The sequence below is a fragment of the Petaurus breviceps genome, unplaced genomic scaffold (assembly GCF_028583685.1).
Source record: "Petaurus breviceps papuanus isolate PSGF00001 unplaced genomic scaffold, PetGlider_PUasm1.0 91133, whole genome shotgun sequence".
NCBI lineage: Eukaryota > Metazoa > Chordata > Mammalia > Diprotodontia > Petauridae > Petaurus > Petaurus breviceps.
In genome coordinates, this window is record NW_027187419.1 from 62,577,552 (window position 1) to 62,598,741 (window position 21,190).

Below are 21,190 nucleotides of genomic sequence, written 5' to 3' on the forward strand. Positions count from 1 at the left end.
CCTTTTGAAGCTAAGGACTTTCCCAGGTCTCAGTTTGTTCTGTGTATTGATATTCCAAATAATGACTCCCCCCTCCAAAGCCTTCTAATTTATCAAATAAATATTTGACTACATTTGGTAGCATCATCGTGCTGCTTTCCACACAGTAACTCTCACGTCAGCACCATGTCCCATGTACTTGTTTCTCTCCTCTCCTTTACAATGCTTCCCTTAAGAAGTCACAGATAAATGCTGAAGAATGGATCATGTGACCTTCAACTACTATAGGTGCATTTCTATGGTACCTATCGTGGAATTATAGAATAATTGTTCAATCTAAGAGGTACCAAGGGACTTCAATCAATCGATTAATCTATCACACAACAAATATTTATTAAATGTCTACTGTGTGTCAGGCACCTTGTACTAGGCTTTGAGGATAAAAGTACAAAGAATGAAAAAATCCCTACACATAATGGGGGGGGCAACAAGTAAATCATATATGTATACACACATACATATATAAATATTATCATTGATACAGTATACATTTAAAATTAAGAAATAAAAACATGTATATGTATAATACATGTATATATATAAAATATATACAGCGAAATACAAATATATATGTATATGAGAGTGTGTGTGTGTGTGTGTGTGAGTGTGTGTGTAATGGTTTAAATACAAGTTAGTTTGGGAGGGAGGGAGGGCACCAGCAGTTGTAGTGGGAAAGGAAAAGGGGAAAGGAGTGAGAATAAGGAAAGGCAGAATATGGAAGTCTATTTCAAATAATACTTGACACAAGAATATGCTCTGTAAAGTTGGGCAATTTAATAGAACCAGAACACAAAAATGTCAGTGGAAACACCAATAACTTCTTTCCTGTTACCTCCACAGAGACAAATCAAAAGGATCCCAAACAGTCTAGTAAAGGGGTTCATGGAAGGGATCCATGGAAGGATTTGAGGGAGTCTGAAGTTGGATGGGGAAAAAATTTACTTTTATTTTTGCTGACCTCTAATGGGAATTTAGCATTTCTTTTAATTATTTAAAAACATTATTTTGAAAATGAGTTCATAGATTTCACCATACTGTTAGGTAGGAAGGGAGGGGGACAGAATGAGGAATGCAAGTCTTGTTGAACACTGCTTACTTATAAAGGTATGAGATTAATATTATTAATAATTTAGTGGCTATGTATGGATCACTTTTGATGTACCTAGAATTGTAGTAGGCTCTGTAAATGGATGCTTTCTCCTTCCTAGGGCTCAAGGAAACTTGCTTTCTTTGGTCCTTGGCAACCAAAGTGGCATAGAAGAGAAGATGGGTATGCCAAGCAAGCATAGCATCAGCTTCAAGGAAGGAGAGAAACAAGAAATTAGTATGTCCTTACTAGGCATCAGGCATTGTGCTAAGTGTTTTAATAGCTAACATTTGCATGGCACTTAAAATATGCTAGGCACTTTGTGAAGCTTTTTATGAATATGATCTCATTTGATCCTTACAACCACCTTGGGAAGTAGGCTACTATTATTATCCCCAATTTACAGATGAAGAAACTGAGGTAAACAGAAAATTAAGGGACTTGCCCAGGGTCATGTGGGTAGTATCTGAAGCCAGATTTTAACGCAGGTATTTGTGACTCCCAGACCAACTTGCGATTCCCAGTGCTCACTCCACTGTACCACCCAGCTGCCTAGTCCTAGGGGATTAGTAATACTTGTATGGGCTGTTTTTGTAGGGACGTCCAACCTACAAAACCAAGGGGCGTGATGGTTTTGTATCATCGGTGCTTGGCCTTCAATTCCTTATTAACTCAGTTGCTTGCTGTCCTTTGTTCTCAAAAAGAACCAAAGTGATATCACTATGTCAGGTCAGGGTACAGTGTGTCAGACTGTGGCTGATCAGACCATCGTGAGCTCAGAAGGCTCTACCACAGATTGGGCACAAATAGTCCATATGAACATTTGGAGTGGGGATTCTCTAAATTTGCACATCTCACCTTATTAAATTCGTAGCCTCTGGGAGGCGTTGGACACAGGTTGGCATCGGGACAGTTTGCTGCCATGCAGTAGGGAGTCTAACCCTCTATAAATAGACTATATTTAGTAATAAATATAAACCCTATGTCCAAGACCCAGATAATGAGTAGAATTTCTATCAGATTTTGAGGAGGCAAAGTGTTTTGTAATAAATTTTATTTATTCTTACTCTTCTGCAAAGTGGGTCAATTAACCTTTTCATTTTATAAGTGAGGACTCTGAGGGCAACTGAAGTCAGATGACTCGCCATTGGAAAGAGAACTGCTGTTGGAACCAGGAGACATGGATTTCTATTTCTGCTTCCACAAGTCTTGGTAATGTGGTTTCATCCAGAATATGGTTGGATCGGATGAACACAAAGATCCAGTCCAGATTGAGTTGGTAAAGTATGGCTCGGCAGCAGCCAAAAGCTAATGTGATCTTTGGATGCATCAAGACACGTAGAGTGTCCAGAAGAAGCAAGGGGACCCTGGCACTGCCCTCAGCCCTGCAAGGGTCATGTTTGGAATGTTGGGCTCAGTTCTGGGCGCAGCATTTTGGGAAGGGCTTTGACAAACTCATGCCCTTCCAGAGGGGAGCAATCTTACCCACTCCATACATCTAAGTAGTTGCTGTATCTCACTGATTCAGACTCTACTTGGGGCATCTATTTCTTTCTCCCCACTCACATGGCCTTCCCTCTAGCTCAGGCCCTCATCATTTCTCACCTGGACTGTAGCAACAGCCTGTTCCCAGTTGCTCTGCCTGTCTCAAATCCGTTCTGTTCAAACTATCCTCCACACAGCTGCCAAATGATATACCCAAAGCACAATATGACCGTGACATGCTCCTACTCAATAAGTTCCAATGTCTCCCTATTACCTTTAGGATCAAATACAAACTGGTCTGTTGGGCATTTTGCAACCTGCCTTCATCCTACCTGCCCAGGCTTATACTATGTTACTGTCACACACTCTAATATGCAGTTAAGATGACTGTTTTTTGTTCTTCATACACAATGTTCCATTTCCCATCTATGTGCCTTTGCATTGGCTGTTACCTATGCCTGATATGCCTTCCCTCCTCACCTCTACCTTTTAGAATTCCTAGTGTTCTTCAAATGGACAGCTAAGTGCCACAGTGGATACAGTGCCAGGCCTGGAGTCAGCAAGACTCATCTTCCTGAGTTCAGATCTGACCTCAGTCACTTACTAGTTGTGTGACCCTGGGCAAGTCACTTAGCCCTGTTTGCCTCAGTTTCCTCACCTGTAAAACGAGCTGGAAAAGGATATAGAAAAATACTCTAATATCTTTGCCACAGAAACCCCAAATGGGGTCCCTAAGAGTCATTCACAACTGAAAAATGACTGAACTGAACCCAGTCTTCTTCAAGGATCAACTCAAATACCACTTTTGTCAGGAGGCCTTTCTTGACCACTCCAGCTACTATTGCCTTCCTTTGGATATGACATTATATTTTGTATATACTTGTATGCATATATGTTGTTTTCCCCAGGTGAATGTATGTCCTTGAGGGCAAGGATTGTTTTATTTCAGACTGTATGTCCCTAACTCCTTGCACAATGACTGGCAGGTAATGGACCTTCAATAAATGCTTTTTGATTGACTGATCTTTACTATCTGGCCAGATCATTATAGTCATCAAGGTTGTAAATAGTGACTGTGGGAGTCTGAAAAGGTCTTCTGATTTTCTAGAAACATTTTTTCTTTAATGTGTATATGTAATGCACTATCTCTGCTCTAGGCATGTCCCCTTCACCTTTTTGGCACTCTCTCCCTTTTCTGGAAGCTTCTGTATCTAGAACTTCCAATGCTAGAATTTTCTAGCCTTTAGCAACTTGATTGAGAACTTAACCTCCCTATAAAATTCTCTTCCTTCATCTGCATCCCTGAGTTGTCCTGATCCATAAAGTAAGGACAGATCCAGTAGTCCTATACATTAAACTGGGGAAGTGTGGTAAGTGTTAAGCCTCTCACAGGATTCCTTCCCCTTGCTCTGACCAGAAGATCATTATACTTGAGTCTCTAGGGACAACCCCAGTTATAACTCTTCCCTAGTGTGCTTTGAAGTTGTTGGCCACTGCCCTTGTTTAGGGGATGGGTTCTGCCCAGCTTTTTGAGTAGATTCTTCTCTAATTGGTCCTCTTTCCCTCACCATATCTATGTGTTACATTATATAGCCTTTCTTTGAATTAAAGTATGACAAATGAAGGCCTATTGTTTTCAATATTTAATGACTAGTCTAATGCTTTTGAAAAGTCTTCATAAGTCCTTAAATTACTATAATGGACTAGAACAGTGCCATCTGTTGTCATTGACCTTCTCAACTCTGGTCAACAGAAATTTTTGCCATCCTTTAAACCTCAGATCAAATGTCCCCTCCTCCAGGAAAGGTTCAAGACCTTTCTCTAGCATATACTGGCTGTGTGGTCACTTACTCTCTCAGTGTCCCTAGATGACTCTCTAAATTTATAGATTGTAGTACAGTTGTCAATTCTGCATTAGCGGAGGAAACTTCCTCACCAGGAATTCTCTATACTAGTACAATGACAGGTATGGATAAAAAAAAAAACCTGCCTCATGGGATTATTGTGAAGAAAGTGCTTTATAAACCTTAAAAGTGTTATATAAATGAGTTATTACCATAGCTAACATCTATATAGTGCTTTAAGGTTTGGAGAGTGCTTTACAAATATCATCTTGTTTGATTTTCACAACAATCCTAGGACGTGGGTAGTGTTATTGCCCCATTTTATAAATGGGGAAACTGAGGCCGAGAAAGTGATTTGCTCAAGGGCTCACAGCCAGTAAGTGCCTGTGGCAGAATTTGAATTCAAGTCTTTCTAACTCCAAATCTAGTTCTCTTACTATGCCACCTAGCTGCTTGTTACTATTACTATTATTAATATTTCAGCTTCTATCAATATTTTATTGTCTTAACTGGGTTAATATTAAGATAGACAAGTGCTATCATTCAGATCCAAATCACATCTCCTTAAATTTAATAACCACAGAATGGAAGGTTTGGGGTTAATTGCATGCTGGTTCCTGGGAGCATTCCTTTAATATTCTCATGAAAATCCTAGTGATAAAGATGGTGTTATTTGTCATTTAAAGTCTTTCCCAATCTGACCCCAGTCTATCTTTTCAGGCTCATTACATATTACTCTCCTTTAGGCACTCTAAAACTCGGTCAAGTTGGTCTCGATATTCCTTGGAAGTGACATTCTCTCTCCCCTTCTCTACTGGGACACACTGCTTTCTCTCACCCTGCCCCCTCCGCCCAGAGTTCCTCTGGTCCTTTAAAGTGCAGTTAGTGTCACCTCCTCCCAGACAGAACCTTTTCCTCATCAACTCAGCAATTTGTGCTGTCTCCTCTAAATTATGCTATGATTACTTTGCATATGTTTTTAATTAACTTGCATATGTATATGCTCTTTCCCCGATACAATATAAGCTTCTTGATGGCACACAGCAGGCATTTAATCAATGTTTATTGATCGATTGGTTGGCTTTGCTTTTCTTCGTATCTCCAGACAGAATGCCTGGCACACAGAAGGCACTTAATCAATGTTTACTGACTGACTAACAGAAAGGGGCTGACCACAGATGAGGATGAGGGACAGGAAGTGGTGGCTCAATACAGATCCTATACCTCTGAGTTCCGGGAATTTTGCTCGGAGCAGATTTTATTATCAATCCTTGAGGAAAAGTAAATGGAAATAGGGGATTATCCAGAGAGACAATGTAACGCGTCCAGTCCTTGGTCCTGCCTTATGATCCAGGCAAGGGTCAGTGGGGTCCTTAGGCCTGGCTTGTTATAAAAGGATGACATACATTTGAAGTGTGATGAGGTATGCATTAAGTGCCTTAAACCGTAACCTGACAAAGGTGAGTGTTTCCTCCTACTACCCCTGACATACAAGCACAGGACACAATCACCAGCCACTATCAAATCTAATGAATTAGCAGCATGTTCTCTCAGAGTGGATCCAGTCAAGAGCTTCCTCAAAAACCTTTCTGGCACTGAAGCGAACAACAAACGCTGATGGTGACATCTTTTTTTGCAGTGATCTTTTACTTCTAGGTTTGAGTTTGTTCCTCTTTCTTTACCAGCTGTTTTCAAGGATTCTAGTTCAAATCATCGTGCCCTCTCAACACATCCCAAAGTTCCTCTCATACAGCTCCCTGATGCTTCTGCATCGTTTCAGTTTATGGTGTTCCACATCTCTAACACATTTGAATCACCACTCTTGAGATTGTCCGATAATCTAAGAAAATCTCCATTAGAATAATTTCGTTTTTATTTTATGACTCCCTGTTCAGTAATGAAGGTCCTAATCCTATTCATGAGTAGGGATAATAAAATGCACTCTGAATGGGAACTTTGGTGGGTTTATCCAAAGATAGTGGATAAACTCCATTGGAGGGCTTTAAGCAGAGGAAAGATGACAATTTGGGGACAAACATTGTAGAAGGAATTCTTGGTCAGGTACAGACAAAAATGGTTTCTGAAAGTCTCTTAGAATTCTGAGATTCTCTGATTCTGAGTTTCCTCTTAGCTGCTATATTCTTTGTACTGTGACCCATTTTGATGCCTTTATGAATGGGTAGTTTGCTCTGTGTGAATTTTTTTCATTCAGTATAACTCTCTAAAGATTTGTGAAAAAATGCTCAGCTTGAAATAAGTGTATTAACAGTCCTTATATCAAGAATGCTCTTGGAAACTTTCCATTGCACTTCAAAACAATCACGCAGAGAATGGACATTCTCCTAGGTGACTGATCACAGGAGTAGCAAAAGAAAACTGCTGGAAGAAAGCTGATTTTTTTTTTCTGAAGCACCCATGTACCTTTAGGGATTTCAGGATCTCAGAAGCAGAACCCATCTTGCACTGGCCCGATGCTCTCACCTTCCCAGAGCACCCTGAAATCCCATCCAAAAGACCCCATCAACATCCAAGAAAATATAAGGGAAAGTTTTCCTTTGACACATAGAGAAAAGAAGCTATTTATTATTCCTATAACAATGATGACACTATTTCTATTCCCATTCTTTAGCCCCAAAGCTCCAATATACCCACAGCATGGACCTTGATGTGAATTAAAGTCAGTTTCACAGTTGTTTGTGAAATCCCTACATGGTAACTTAGTCATCCAACAGCCCTACACATTTGAAGAAATCTTGACATTCCTGTAGAATTCCTGTGACATTCCTGTGAACTTGGGAAATAACTTCATCTCTCTCAATCTGTTTCTTCATATATAAAAAGAAGTTGAGGTAGATAATCCCTAAAGTTGCTTATATCCTAAAAAATTCTACGACATCAGCCTTAATGCCATGCAAAACAATGAAGCACAGCTGAAACTCTTCTGGAAAAAAAAAAACTGATTGTTCTAAGATATCCCACCTACCTAAAATTTTCAATTCCTATTATTGTCCTATTCAGCAAATGGATATGGACTCCACCTGTGGTGTAATTGACACAGGCAACTGCCAGGTGAGCAAACTCTCTCTACTGATACATGTTGGAATCTTTTCTGCCCTTTAGAGACTTAGAGCATTTCTGCCCAGCTGGTATGTATCAGAGGTAGGATTTGTAACCAGTTCTTTCTGAGTTCCCTTCTTTAGTATAAAAAAACTTGTATATATTTATTTGACTTTAACATTGAACAGAAAGAAATTAAAGTATCTCAAAGTTGGAAAAACCCCTCCCCTACCTCTCCCCCATTTGAAGTATGGTTGCCTTCTATGAGATCTCTGACAAATGGTGCTTTAGTTTTGGCTCAAATACTTTCAGTGGCAGAAAAGTAAGAATTGTAACTAAGTCAAAGCAACTACAGCTTTGCCCCAGGGCACAGGAATGGAGAAAACACAATAAATTATAGTAATGTTTTAAAAAGAATATGAACTTAAAAATTTTTGACAGCATGTCCTCTGCTTCAGGAGCTTGGAAACTGATTAGCAAGACTAATTAAATTAGGAAGGTACCAGATGGCATGCTTCCTACCTATTGATGGCCATATGCTAGGTGAGTTCCTTCACAACCCAGTTAACCCTGCCCTCCCAAGAGTGGTAACCTACCTAGTAGTGGCCCCCTGGAGCCCCAGCAAAGGGGAATCCTGGATCTCTTTTGGCATTCCCTTCCCACCAAGGTTGATTAGAGGGCATTTAATGCTGTTTGCCCCAGGAACTATTTTGTGTTTTTTCTCCAAATTTGCCAAAATTGCTTGTTATGGCACAGGAAACTCACTGCCTCCCAAGACCATCTCTTTTACTTTTGGACAGCTCTTCATTCAGAAATTCTTGTATTGAACTGAAATCTGCCACTCTAAACTTTCACCTGTTAATCCAACTTCTGCAAACTGGGGTCATGCAGAATAAATCCAATCCCATTTTTAGTGTGACCACCTTTAGAACATTTGAAGACAATGAACACATTCTCCCATGCTTTTTTTCCCCTTCAGTTTAAACACTTTTTTTTCTCTTAAAAATACCCTCCCTTTCTTTAACACCTTTTTCTTCAACAGATTTTCATATGCCATGGCTTGAGACTTCTCCCCGTTTTAACCATCTTCCTCCAGTAAGGACTCAGTTTGTCAATGGATCTACTTAGAGCTGAGTGAACTATTAGAAATGTAGTCTGATTAGGGAAGAGTTTCACCAATACTTCTATTCATGTGGTCTAAGATAGTATTAATTTTTTGACTGTCATATCACACTGCTGACTCATTGTGATACTGAAGCTTCTGAAAAGAAGCTATGAAGGCTTCTTGGTCATTTTCACATGAACTGCTGTCAAGTCCCATTTTCTATTAGGTATTTATGCAGTTTTTAAAAACCTGGGTATGTTTATCTTATTTATTTTATTATATTTCATGGTGGTAGATTTTTCCTCATTCTAGAGTCTCAAGAGGTTCTGGCATCCTAATTTCTATTTTCTGCTGTATTACTTATCACTCTCAGCTTTTTATCATGCAGAAATTTGATAAGCAAATCATATCCATCTTCCTTCAAATCCCCAATTAAAAAAAAGTTGGAACAGGAAAGGGACTTCTGCATAGAGGCTGCCTCATGGTTTCAGAAACAATCAAAACAGATTATGTTAGGACTTAGAAAAAGAAAAGCACTTAACAGAAATTAGAAGAAAAACTATTTTCTGTATCATTTGGCTTATATAATATCAATTTTGCATAACACCTATTTGCCAAGAAGGGGCAAATGCTTTCATGATGCAGACTCAGTTATTAGGAGACCAGCAACTGACAGGCTGCTACTTGTTGGAACTGCTCTAAAACTTAGAAGGAAAGACAGCTACAATGTCCACACAAGCCAGTAAAAGGCCCATTTAAACAATGAAAATGGACAGATGATTTTGGTGCATCTTTTTTTCTTAAGAGAAATAAAACCAATTCCACTCCTATTGAATTGAGATTTTTGCAACATCCTTTAATCTCTCAGAAAAATAGGCTTATTATAGTTATAAAACAAAAGGAAAACAATTTAAATTGGCAAAATTCAGCTTTCAGAGCTTTATATATGCAAACTTATGGAGGAACTCTGGACTGGGAATCAAGGGATCTAGTTTTGAGTCCTGATCCTGACACTAGTTGTGTGACCTGAGGCAAGTCCTCAGGCGCAGAATTACTTCCTCTGTAAATTAGGTTAATACTTACATCACCTATTCCTTATGGGATCATCTTGAGGAAAGTGCCTGTAAACTTTAAAACATTACATAAATACGAGCCTAGTATCACCATCATAATTATTCTGTCTTCAAGTACAGAGCTCCTGACCTTCTAGTTTTCAAGTTTGTTTTATAGTGGTTTGCCGATCATTGTTTGTGATCCAATTATCTAAAGTAAGGTAGTATTTGAGCAGACTATGGTAGAGTCTCATTAAAGTTAAAATTACAAAGTAGTGTGCCAGTAAATGTTTAACAACTAGCTTTCTGCATAAAAAAGTTCTCATGACACACTTTTAAGGTTAATCTGCATTAAATTTTTTCCCCATCACTTTCTTAAGTCCAGAATTCAACAAAACCATCAATCAAGCCCTGATTTGTGGTACTTGCTGATTTCCAGTATGTAAAAGTTCATAATGAAAAATTTAACAATCCACTCTTGTGAGCCAGTATGAGTTGGGTCCAGCACACCCCTGGTAATATGCTGTGTTGAGCTGAAGATTTAGGGTTGGCATTCCTTGTTATTAACTATAGAAGTTATAACTTGAAAGAAAGCAAATAGTCAAGTGTGGGCATTTCAATTCCTGAAACTATCCGTGTGAGCTACTAATGTATCAGAATAGGGGTTCTTAAAACGGTATCTGTGAATAATTTCAGGGAGTCCATGAACTTGGATGGTAAAAAAACCCCCACACATATATGTTTCAGTATAACTGGTTTCCTTGGTGATCCTATGTATTTTACTTTATGCATTTAAAAACATGATTCTGAGAAGGATGCCCTATATGGAGTTTACCAGACTGCCAGAGGGATCCATGATGCAAACAAAGTGAGAGACCCTTGATCTAAGAGGAAGTAATGGAAAAATGAGAGAGGAGGAAGGTCAATGGAGAACGGGAAAGAAGAAGGATGAGGAAGGAGCCTCTTACCTGGCTCTTGCTGTATTTCATGGTTGTTTTTAAACCAGGTTATCTGTGGTTCTGGCACACCTTTTGCCTGACAGTCTAAAATGGTGGAGTTGCTGATGGCCACTATCTGATCACTGAGGTTACGGAGAAGGTAGGGTGCTTCCTGATCTAGTAAATAAAGAAAGGGAGCTTTGGTTATTCATCAGTTTTCATCCGACTTGCTTCTTCAAGATCATCATTGTAAGTATAAACTATAAACATCAAAGTGAATTGTGAAAGCATTCCGCCCAAAACTTTATTGATGTCCACACACCATTATTTTTGCTCTCCAGAGTCAGTCTATGGTCAACAGATTCTTCCCTCTCCTGAGGCTAACATTAGGACACTAAATTAAAAACCGGGGCACAGAGAGTATTAAAAAGGATTAATGGAAGGTTCCCATCAGATTCTATTTCAAAGATGCTGGCCCACTACGATTACACTAATCCATTTTCCTCTCCTGAGAAGACCTAATTCTAAAAACCAAGGATCCAGAACAATTGTCAAGAGACATGACTTAGCAACACAGTTTTATAAAGGATTATGGTGGATCTGGGGACAGAAGATATAATTACACATGTATCTTTATTGGAGTGTGAGTGTGTGTGTGTGTGTGTGTGTGTGTATAAACCTCCCAAACATCAGCAACTCTAGGAAGATCCAGTTTAAGAGTTCTATTTTCTAAAGGAGATATCACAGACCTCAAAACATGATAATATATGAAAGGGAAAAATAAATAAATAAAAGTTGCTATTTATGTATATAGCAAGTATTATGATCTTCTACACAGTGGTTCAAAATGGCGTCCCACTTAAGCTTGCATCCCAGCATAACCTTCAAGGCAACAGACCAAACAGAGGTATTTCGTTAAGTGTGGCATCTTTATTGATTGTTTTCTCCCCACTTTTCCCCTCCTTCCCCAGTGTAGGAGAATCCAAAGGACCAATTCAAGAGGCAGAGGCACAGGTCTGTAGTTTTTTGCACTATATAATAGTACAAATATTATATTTTATATTATCCATTTTATCTCTTAAAACTTACAAATATGATACAATACAATTTATTTTAATAAAATGCCAAACAATATAGTACAACAAAATGAATTCTAATACATAGGATGCAATACATTACAACATTAAAAATCCCACACAAGGACAGGAGTACCCCCAGTGAATTACAGTCTCTCTACAAAGGCAATATTAAGTCAGTCCTGCTGATATGTATACATTCTGTTTATGCTGGTGATAGATCGGCAGCCTAAGTTTCCAAAAAGTAAGAAAAACAATAGTGCCTTAATGTCTTTCTCCCACCCACCCAAATCACCCTCTTCAGATCCGGAAACAGAAATGAAAACATCTTTGGCAAAACTTATACATGGTACGACAGTGGTTTCACTCATACAGTATCAGCTTTCTCTGACACTTGCTAACTGTTTTCCCCTCTTAGTATAATGTAACAGTGAAGGCAGCTTAGGAGTGGATACAGGGCTGCAAGGGGTGATACACTAAAATGATTTCATTAATTCCGAGGCCCCCTGCGGGATTCCAAAGACTCCCCAAATCCTTCTCTTTTGTATTCCTTCAGGCAAACTCTGCATCACCACTAATTAATGCAATTTAGAAATTTTATGTGAAAAACACCACCACATAACTTTAAAAAAATATTGCTGAAGCAGTATAACATGACAGGGTTACTATCTGTTAGGATAAACACTTTCCCATAAATTTAGATTTCTGTAGCTTATTTAGTCCTTTGTCCTTTTGAAAAACATGAAGTCTGAAGGAAAAGTATATTGACTGGGGTAGAAGGTGGTCTGATTTCCACAGTCTTCTTCAGACCAGGATGACTGCCAGCCCAGGAGTTTTCTCCTCTAACTGGGCCCCATAGGCAGAAATATTATTATATTCCTTCTTTTGCATTCTGGGCAATGTATGTCATGCAGCTTTTTTCATTTGAAAACACAGCTGCACATCAAAGGTTTCCATTTATGACACCATGCCCATGTTTTATCTTTACAAGTTTGACGTGTTACCACAGCAAGACCCCAAACATGTCAATGAGGCATGCCAAGATAATAAAGAATGACCATATATTGCATCTACCATGTCTTGGATTAGTTAGATTTTTTAAAATTTGAATTCATACACTGACCAGGGACTTTCACGGTGGGGATTGACTCTGAAAAATCCAGTTTAAGAATGAGACCTATTTCATCTACTTATGCCCCTTCCCATCTTGGATGTTTTCCCTGCTCCTCATCCCAGGACATCATATTCCTCATGTTTTTTCTTTTTGACACTAAAGTGAAGTCTAAATTCTGTGTTCACATCATCATCATTTTCAAGGCTACAAACAATGAAAGCATCAATATGAGCTTTGAGCTTCCTTGCACCCAAGATAATCTCCTAATCAAAAATAAATACTTTTAGGAGGAATCCCCCTCCCCACCGCCTCTCCCCTGGGCCTAGCCCTCAGACATGAAGAAACAGAATGGCTGCAGAATCAGATATGGGAGTCTCAAATGTGTTTCATGTTAGTGTAGGTGTGTTCCAAACACATAACAGAGTTGATTATTTCTCTGTACACATTTCTAAAAAAATGCTCTCCCAGGTGAAAAGCCTCTCTTTAGGCTAGTTTATGATGAGCAAACTATGTTGCATAAGTCAGTCATGGAATTATATTTTGTCAGCTCTCATTTTATGACACAACATATTATGATAGTTTCAACAACGAAGGCACATGGAAACAATAATTATTAGTTTAAATTACTTGATGGAAGTAGATAAAAATTTCCAGAAGATGGTGAGATGTGGTTGATGTTCAGTTCAAGATGAGGAGGCTCAGGAGTAACATGTTTTAGTTGGATACCAGTCATTAAAGACAGTTCTTCCAAGTCCTATATCCTAGGAGTGTTAATGACTTTTGTTTACTTTTCATGGTGAGGGCCCCAAATTCTGTTCTGAGGATGCATTCTCACAACCACTCCGGAGGCCAGAGGTCCCAAGAAACTATCCAGAATCATGTGGGCAGCATCGATTATAGCAGTTTTCCATAAATACAAAGCATTTGGTCTCCACACAGACCAGGGACTAAGGAACCAGCCTCACATCCCTTCTCCATCTCTAGTGTTTCCTTTGCGAATTCTTGTCACCTTCTTCCCCCCATCAAACTATATAATTGTTTTTTTTTTCTTTTATGAGGCTCCCTGGCAAGAATCAATTACCCTGTGAACAAGAGTTACAATGGAATTCATAAAGTATAATGCCCATCTCTTATAATGCCCATACCTTTATAATGCCCACCTCCCTGCTGGAAATCATTCTCTCCACAACTACCACCAAAGAGGGAGAGTTTCGCATGTCTCTTTTTCTTTTCCAGGGGAGGAACATGCTAAGTACTGCTGGCCCAGTTTATCACATTTCAAAAGCAAGCCCCAATTCTTTCATTTATTTTTTTTTTTGCTTGAATTTAAGGCCCCAAGTTCTGTGGTATAAAGGCATTGTTTTTTGAAGGCTAATGCACTGACTTATAATGAACAAAAAAGCTAGGCCAGAGGGTTATAGGTAAAATTTCAAGATACAATTGATTATTCTTTCCTTTGGGCTGACAACTTCCAGGTTACTAATTGTTTTCCAAGCATGTTAGGCTCCATAAAACTGGCATTCTGGGGAAATGCTATTGTTTACTCTTTCACACTTGACAAAAGCAATTCCCATGTGAAAGACAAGTTTAGCCGTGGGACAGAGCCGGTTACCTAAAGGAGGAAACCGTCTGCTGAGTTCCCAAGCACGAGAAGTTGTCATGTTTGTCATGCTGTCACCCCCTTGTTTGGCTGCTCGGCTACTTTGTTTCGCTGCAGGGGCTATTTTGGTCACTATAGTTTGTTCTGCTATGGCTCATACCAGGACATATAATGATCAATCATAAATGAAATCAACATAATAAAGCATTACCAGACCTGTGGAAAACAGGCACTTTTTTTTTCTCAAGTGCAGACTTCTTTTTATTATTATAATAAGACACTAAAACCTCTCCTGAAAAAAAAAAATGACCATAGCCGCTATCACCAAGGCTAAAAACACTCCAGTATTTGTGTATTTGAAAATGATCTTTAATGCTAATTCTATAGTTTTGCCATTTCTCAATCCCCATAAAAAATCCTATTAACACTTGCATATGGGGAGGGTGGGACTTCTTTTTTTTTAATTTAGAGTAACCAATAAACTTCCAGATATATAATAGCCTTTACCTCCTTGATAGACTGAAAGTAGTTGGTCTTTGAATGACATCATTTTAACATGATAAAGTCCTTTAAAAGAACACGCTGGAGACAGAAGCATCAGATTGGAGGCATAATCCACCCTTGGTCCAAGGAACTCAGTCTAAACCAGGGAATCAGCACAAAATGGAACCGTCTGTCAACTACCTAGATGTGCATCAGATGAAGACAATGGGGTCCATCCGTCTGCACTTAACATTGGTTCATAGTTTTAATATCTCTGAGCTATAACCAACATTTTGCAGCTTTGGGGCCTCATTTAGAAGTTGCAGTACAGAAATAATGTGCTTAATGTAGAAAAGCATTTCAAATAAATAAGCATGGCAATGTGCTAAGAAGCAGGTGATATTTACAAAACCAGATAGGATGAAAAAAAAATACAAAACCAAACCAGGTGGAGGTCCAGAGTCTCAAATTCAACTGTACTCATTCTTAACTGGCAAATTAACTTATTCAGGTCCATCTTTGGCAGAAACCATCATTGTTTAAATTATTCAGTTTATGCAGCTTTAATACTTTTTTTTTTTTTAGAGAAGTTGGCATCAAAGTGGAAGCAAAAGATCAGTCCCAAGTTGTTGCTTATCAGTCAGGAGAAGAGCAAAGGACAAAAACAACACAGAGAATGCAGGGCAGGGATCCTCCAAATCCAAACGTGCACCAAGTTGGTCAAAGAAAGCAGACCTATTAGAACTGAATTGGAAGCCCACGGGCTGTTATTTTGATGTCTCATTATTACTGGTATCATCTCCAAACCCCTTTTGGGAGGAGCACCTCCTCAGAGCCTGAAAGGTAGCAACAGTGACAAGAAATCAAGCTGATATGAGACAACTGTTACTTTTTGTCAAAAATGAGTCCTTTAATGTTTTACATTATTTTGTGTGGTACAATCATTTCTTGTGCTTTTAAATTTGGAGATCCGAGAGAAAACAGCCTTTTTGTTGCAGTGCTCACCTCTAATTGTAACTTCTTTCTTTTGAAGAATTTCTTCCCCTGTGTAAATGTTCCTGGCTCTGCAGGCATAGGTGCCTGAATCTTCTAGGGAAACGTTCTTGATGGTGAGATTGAGTGTGATAGAGTACTCCTTGGTGACGGCCATTTTTTGTTTACTGATGCTGTGGTGCATTGTTCGATTGTTCACTGTTCGCAGCAAGATCCAAGTAATGTCTCTGTATAAGAATTTGCTGACCATGCAAGATAATTTCAAATCTTCTCCTTCAGCAGGCATTTTTTCCAAGTTAACATGAAATCCTTTAGGCACATCTACAAACGAAAATCAAAGAATGTCAGTCTCTAGGAGAATCAATGTCTTACTACGAGATGCTGTTAACTATCATGCATTTCTCAGTTGTTACAAGGATCTTCTGGTCTATTCTTGCCTGAGAATCTACAGTATCTCAGAGAAAGGAGTGTTAAGTATCATTTTTTTCTTCTTCTAGTTTTTGGCAATAAATAAAACATGGCCCAGAGAAACTGAGTTAACCCAAGGTCTCATATAGTCAGTGGTGAAGCAGGAAATAGAGCCCAGAACAAAAAGCTCTGAAGTCTGCATTCATAAGCATCAGGATGATAATTTCCCCCTTAGGCCAAAGGGTATCTTCAAAGTTCATTTTTTTTTTAAACCCGGGTAGAGACTGTTCTTGAGAACTTTCTTAGATATAATATTTACCACTGGCAACTGAGAAGCTGTCTATGTAGCTGTTACATGGAAATCAATAAGAATTTATTTTAAGCTATAAATCATTGTGTTGGGCTCTGGGGATACAAAGAGAAAAAAAAACCCTACATAGTCAAAATGATCTAAAAGAGGTTATAGATTTTAGAAGTCAACCAATCAACAAGTATTTATTAAGAGCCTACTACATGTCCAGGCCCTGTGTTAGGCACCTTATAAGTACAAAGAACGAAACAAGGCAATAAGTTTACCTTCTAATGGAGGAGATAAGTACATATAATGTATAACTGTGTGTGTGTGTTGTGTGTGTGTGTAATAGCATTAAGTATAGAGTTAATAAATACAAATATATAAAAAGTTGCTAAATGGGGCAGCTAGGTGGCACAGTGAATAGAGCACTAGCCCTGGAGTCAGGAGGACCTGGGTTCAAATCTGGCCTCAGACACTTGACACACTTACTAGCCATGTGACTTTGGGCAAGTCACTTAACCCCAAATGCCCTCTAAAAAGCATTTTTTTTAGTTGCTAAATACAAGATTGGGAGGGAGGGCACTCCAGGAAAGGCTTTATAAAGTGTCCAGGTAAATCATTAAATGATTATATGCAAATCAGTGCCCATCTATCTGTGTTCTGTACTTCAAATAAAAACTGTTTCATACATGTTTTATTTGATGGGCAGTCAGGATCCTGATACTGCCTCAGTTGTTTCTACTTGCTTATGTTTCCACAGCTAACCAAGAGAGGTAGTAGCTCTTACTAAGATAATTTTTGTGAGAGCTATTCATTTAGCATTTTTAACCTGTTTGTCTCTCTCCGTATATGCTTAACACATAGAATTAGGAGAGACCTGAATGAGATTGAATCCTACCCAGGATGCTTCTTACCTGTGTGACCTTGAGAAAATCACTTCTCCCCCTAAGCCTCATGTTCCTGTCTCTAAAATTGAAAATATATTATGTGTTCAACTACTTAGTATGTATTTATTAATATTATATTTGTGTTACATGTATTTTTATGGGCCAGCTAGATGGCACAGTGGGTAGAGCACTGAGCTTGGAATAAGGAAGACTCATCTTCATGAGATCAAATCCAGTCTCAGATACTTTTTAGCTGTGTGAACCTGGGCAAGTCACTTAACCCTGTTTGTCTCAGTTTCCTCTATAAAATGAACTGGAGAAGGAAATGGCAAACCACTTCAGGATCTTTGACAAGAAAACCCCAAATGGGGTCATAAAGAGTCAGATATGACTGAAACAACTCAACAATAACAAAATATATTATATATGTACTTAGCCTCCCCATTAGAGTATAAGTTCCCTGTGAGCAGGAATTGGTTCATTCTTTGTACCTGTATGGTCAGAGTACCTGGCACATAATAGGCATTTAATTAGTACTTTTTGTTTGTGGATTGATTGGCAATGCTTAAGTCACAGGGCTGTTATATAGATCAAAGGACTTAGAGTTTGTAAAGCACTTGGCAAATCTTTATATGACTTTGCAAATGCGAAAATTATGTCTGACTTTTATATAATACTTTAAGTATATGCTCTCTTTTTATCCTTATAACACTGGAAAATAGATACTATAGGCATTGTTATTATCACCATTTTACAGATGAAGTAGCTGAGGCTCAGAGAGATTATTTGATCTGCCTATTTTCCAAGGCTGTATTTGAATCCAGGTCATTCCTAGATGGCATGTCCAGTGGGTCTTTTTGCTCCATCATTCTTCCATTTGATAATTGATATTATGCAGCACTCTGCTTTCTTATAGTATGATACAATCATTGAATCTTTATCATTAGAGAGGAGACCACAAAGAATATCTCAAATCCCAGGGCTGTAAGATTCTAAAGAATGTTCTAGAACTTTTAAGTTCTTTCTAGATTTATACTTTTTCAGAATTCTGAACTTCAATATTCCTTTCTCATCTGTTACCCATAACAAATAGATGGGCATCAGTGTGAATTGTGAAGTGGAATATTTATTCTTTGATAAAGGAAATATTGGACAGTTTCTATTTAGTCACCGAGAGTGAAAGGAATGGGAGACAGTATGATTCTAGTGGAAAGGACAATATATTTGAAATTAGATTGTTGGGTCTGAATCATAATTTATTACTTGATTACAAGTCATTAAACTTTCAGTCTCAGTTTCCTAATCTGTAAAATTGGGGGGGGGGATGATTAGGTGGTTTGTAAGGTCTCTTTCTTCTCTAGAACTATGATGTTATTTTGTAAAGAAAATATTGGATATCCACTCAGTTATTGAGAGGGGGCCACAGAATGGGAAATAATGCTTTGACCTGAAAATCAAGACATTTGTTGATCTGTCTTGATTTTTCTACTCTAATTTTCTGTGAAATCTTAAAGACATGTTGTTTAATCTCTCTGAGTTTCTCCATCTGTAAAAATGAGGGTGTCTCCAAATTCCTTTACCAGTTTTAGCATTTTGTGATTTTATAAAAATGCCATAGACTTCTTCTGAAACAGGGACAACTAATCTGGAAAAATCTTTAGGGAAAAAAATACTTTTAAAATCCAAATTTCCTAGTAAATAAATTAGCTTGCCTGTGGTTACACTATCACCATTCCCTTGAGATATCTATTACCAGCTGTCAACTCTCATAAATTCCTTCTTCTCCAGCTATATCCAGCTTCTCCTTCCTAATTCTGATTTTCCTATAGATTTTAATTTTAAACCAATCATTTGACTTCTGCAATAACAATCTACATTTACAGACCACTTTATACCTAGACTTTACATATATTATCTCATTTGGTCTTTACAACTAACAGGAGGTAAGGTAGGTAATGAAAATATAATTTATCCTCAATGACCCTGTTTACCTCAGTTTCCTCATCTATAAAATGAACTGGAGAAGGAAATGGTAAACCACTCCAGCATCTTCACCAAAAAAACCTCAAATGGGGTCACAGAGTTGAACGTGACTGAAACCACTGGACAACAAACAGCACCACAAATGAGGTTCCATGAGCATTGTCCAGGGTCCCATTGTCAGTAAGTGACACGGCCAGGCCTGTAATTCAGGCCTTTGCTACAAATACAGGACTCTGTCCACCCCACCACACTGTCAGTCTAGCATACCTTATCAGGGTGCGCTGGAGAATAATTAGTTAATGGCTCTGTTACCACCCACTGCTTGTTACCCAGTGGCTTGTCAGTATGTGAGGAGAGAATTTGGCCCAGAATTTTGCAAAGAGCTTTGAAGATGAAAAGCACTATGTAATACTATTATTATTATTATTATCTTTTGCACACAAAGCTATAAAGAAACCTTTAAACCTTAAGGGGACAATAGTCCAAAATTAGATATTATATCAACTCTTTTCCTAAATCTCAGTTTGCTTGTTTTTCTGATTTTCTGGGTTTGGGCTTTATTATAAACTCTCTGTCTGAAGAAATGCCAAAGTATTCATTTGAAACCTGGGAACATGTGGGTTGCTGGAGCTTATGAAGCTGTCAATGCTCACGGAGAGTGGAAACCAATGAAAGCTTTCATGCTTCTAAGAAGAGGATTGGAAAACAGACCAAGAGATGATAAAGAAGAAGACAGGCATTTTTTATTTTGCAGACAATAAAGATATTAGAATTAAATCTGCTGGAGCACAGTGTCATTTTATGCTTGGTATATATCTCAGGCATTATGGTATGACATTTCTGCATAGGCATTAGGGCATGCAGACGGGGTAGGACCTTCCAATCAAGCTGTTTTTTTAAAATATCTCGAATCCTAAATTTTGTTATGCCTCATCTCAGTGGTGAGAGCCCAAGTAAAACTAAGTAACACCACTGAGATCATGTAAAAGAGTTTCTATTTACTTTAGTGATTTGAAACTTCCTGTGGAAATAGCTCCCAGGTTTCCTGATGGAAGATTTTGTTTATCTTTGCCAAGCACCACCAGGAATCTCAAAATAAAATGCATTTAGTGACATTGGGAAACCAGGGAGATAAGGTAGTGCTGTTCCTGTTTCACCCTCAGTAATTGCAAACACACCCATAGTCATGCTGTGTGCCAGCAAAGGAGCACACACACACACACACACACACACACACACAGAAAGAGAGAAAGAGAGAGAGAGAGAGAGAGAGAGAGAGAGAGAGAGAGAGAGAGAGAGAGAGAGAAGGACAAATATGTTTTATGGTTGGCTCATTTTGTAGTACATGTTGCTGCTGCTGCTACTATTGAAATTCAATTGTTAGCCATCTGCTTCTCAGAACTAAACATCCCACAACTTTGCTCATTCTCTGCTTATATTTTGATAAGAAATAGGTTTAAAAAAGGTCTCAAAGTATCTGATGAACCCAGAGATAATTTCTTCCTTGATTCAACTTCTTAAATAATGATGATGATGATAGCTAACATTTATACATAGGGATTTTTATAAGCTTCTTCTCACATTAACAGTCCACCAGAGGATAAGGAGTTAACAGTGGTAGGCAAGTTATTCAGACAGAAAGAATACTATCTAATAATAATCACTGACATTTATACGGAGCTTTAAGGTGTCCAAAGCATTTTATGTATGTTTACTCATCTGATCCTCAAAACAACCTTGTGAG

General features: G+C 38.4%; 1 protein-coding gene across 1 annotated transcript in view; it reads right to left on the minus strand.

The window, feature by feature from the left end:
• The window catches only part of FLT1 (fms related receptor tyrosine kinase 1), a 192,897-nt gene that overhangs the window by 71,446 nt on the left and 100,261 nt on the right, over positions 1-21,190 (minus strand). Inside the window, exons 13-14 of the mRNA XM_069080287.1 lie at positions 15,886-16,194; positions 10,638-10,784 (exon numbers count right to left, since the gene is read on the minus strand). Of these exons, the coding sequence (XP_068936388.1) occupies positions 10,638-10,784; positions 15,886-16,194 (456 nt within the window). The remainder of the gene's footprint in view (positions 1-10,637; positions 10,785-15,885; positions 16,195-21,190) is intronic.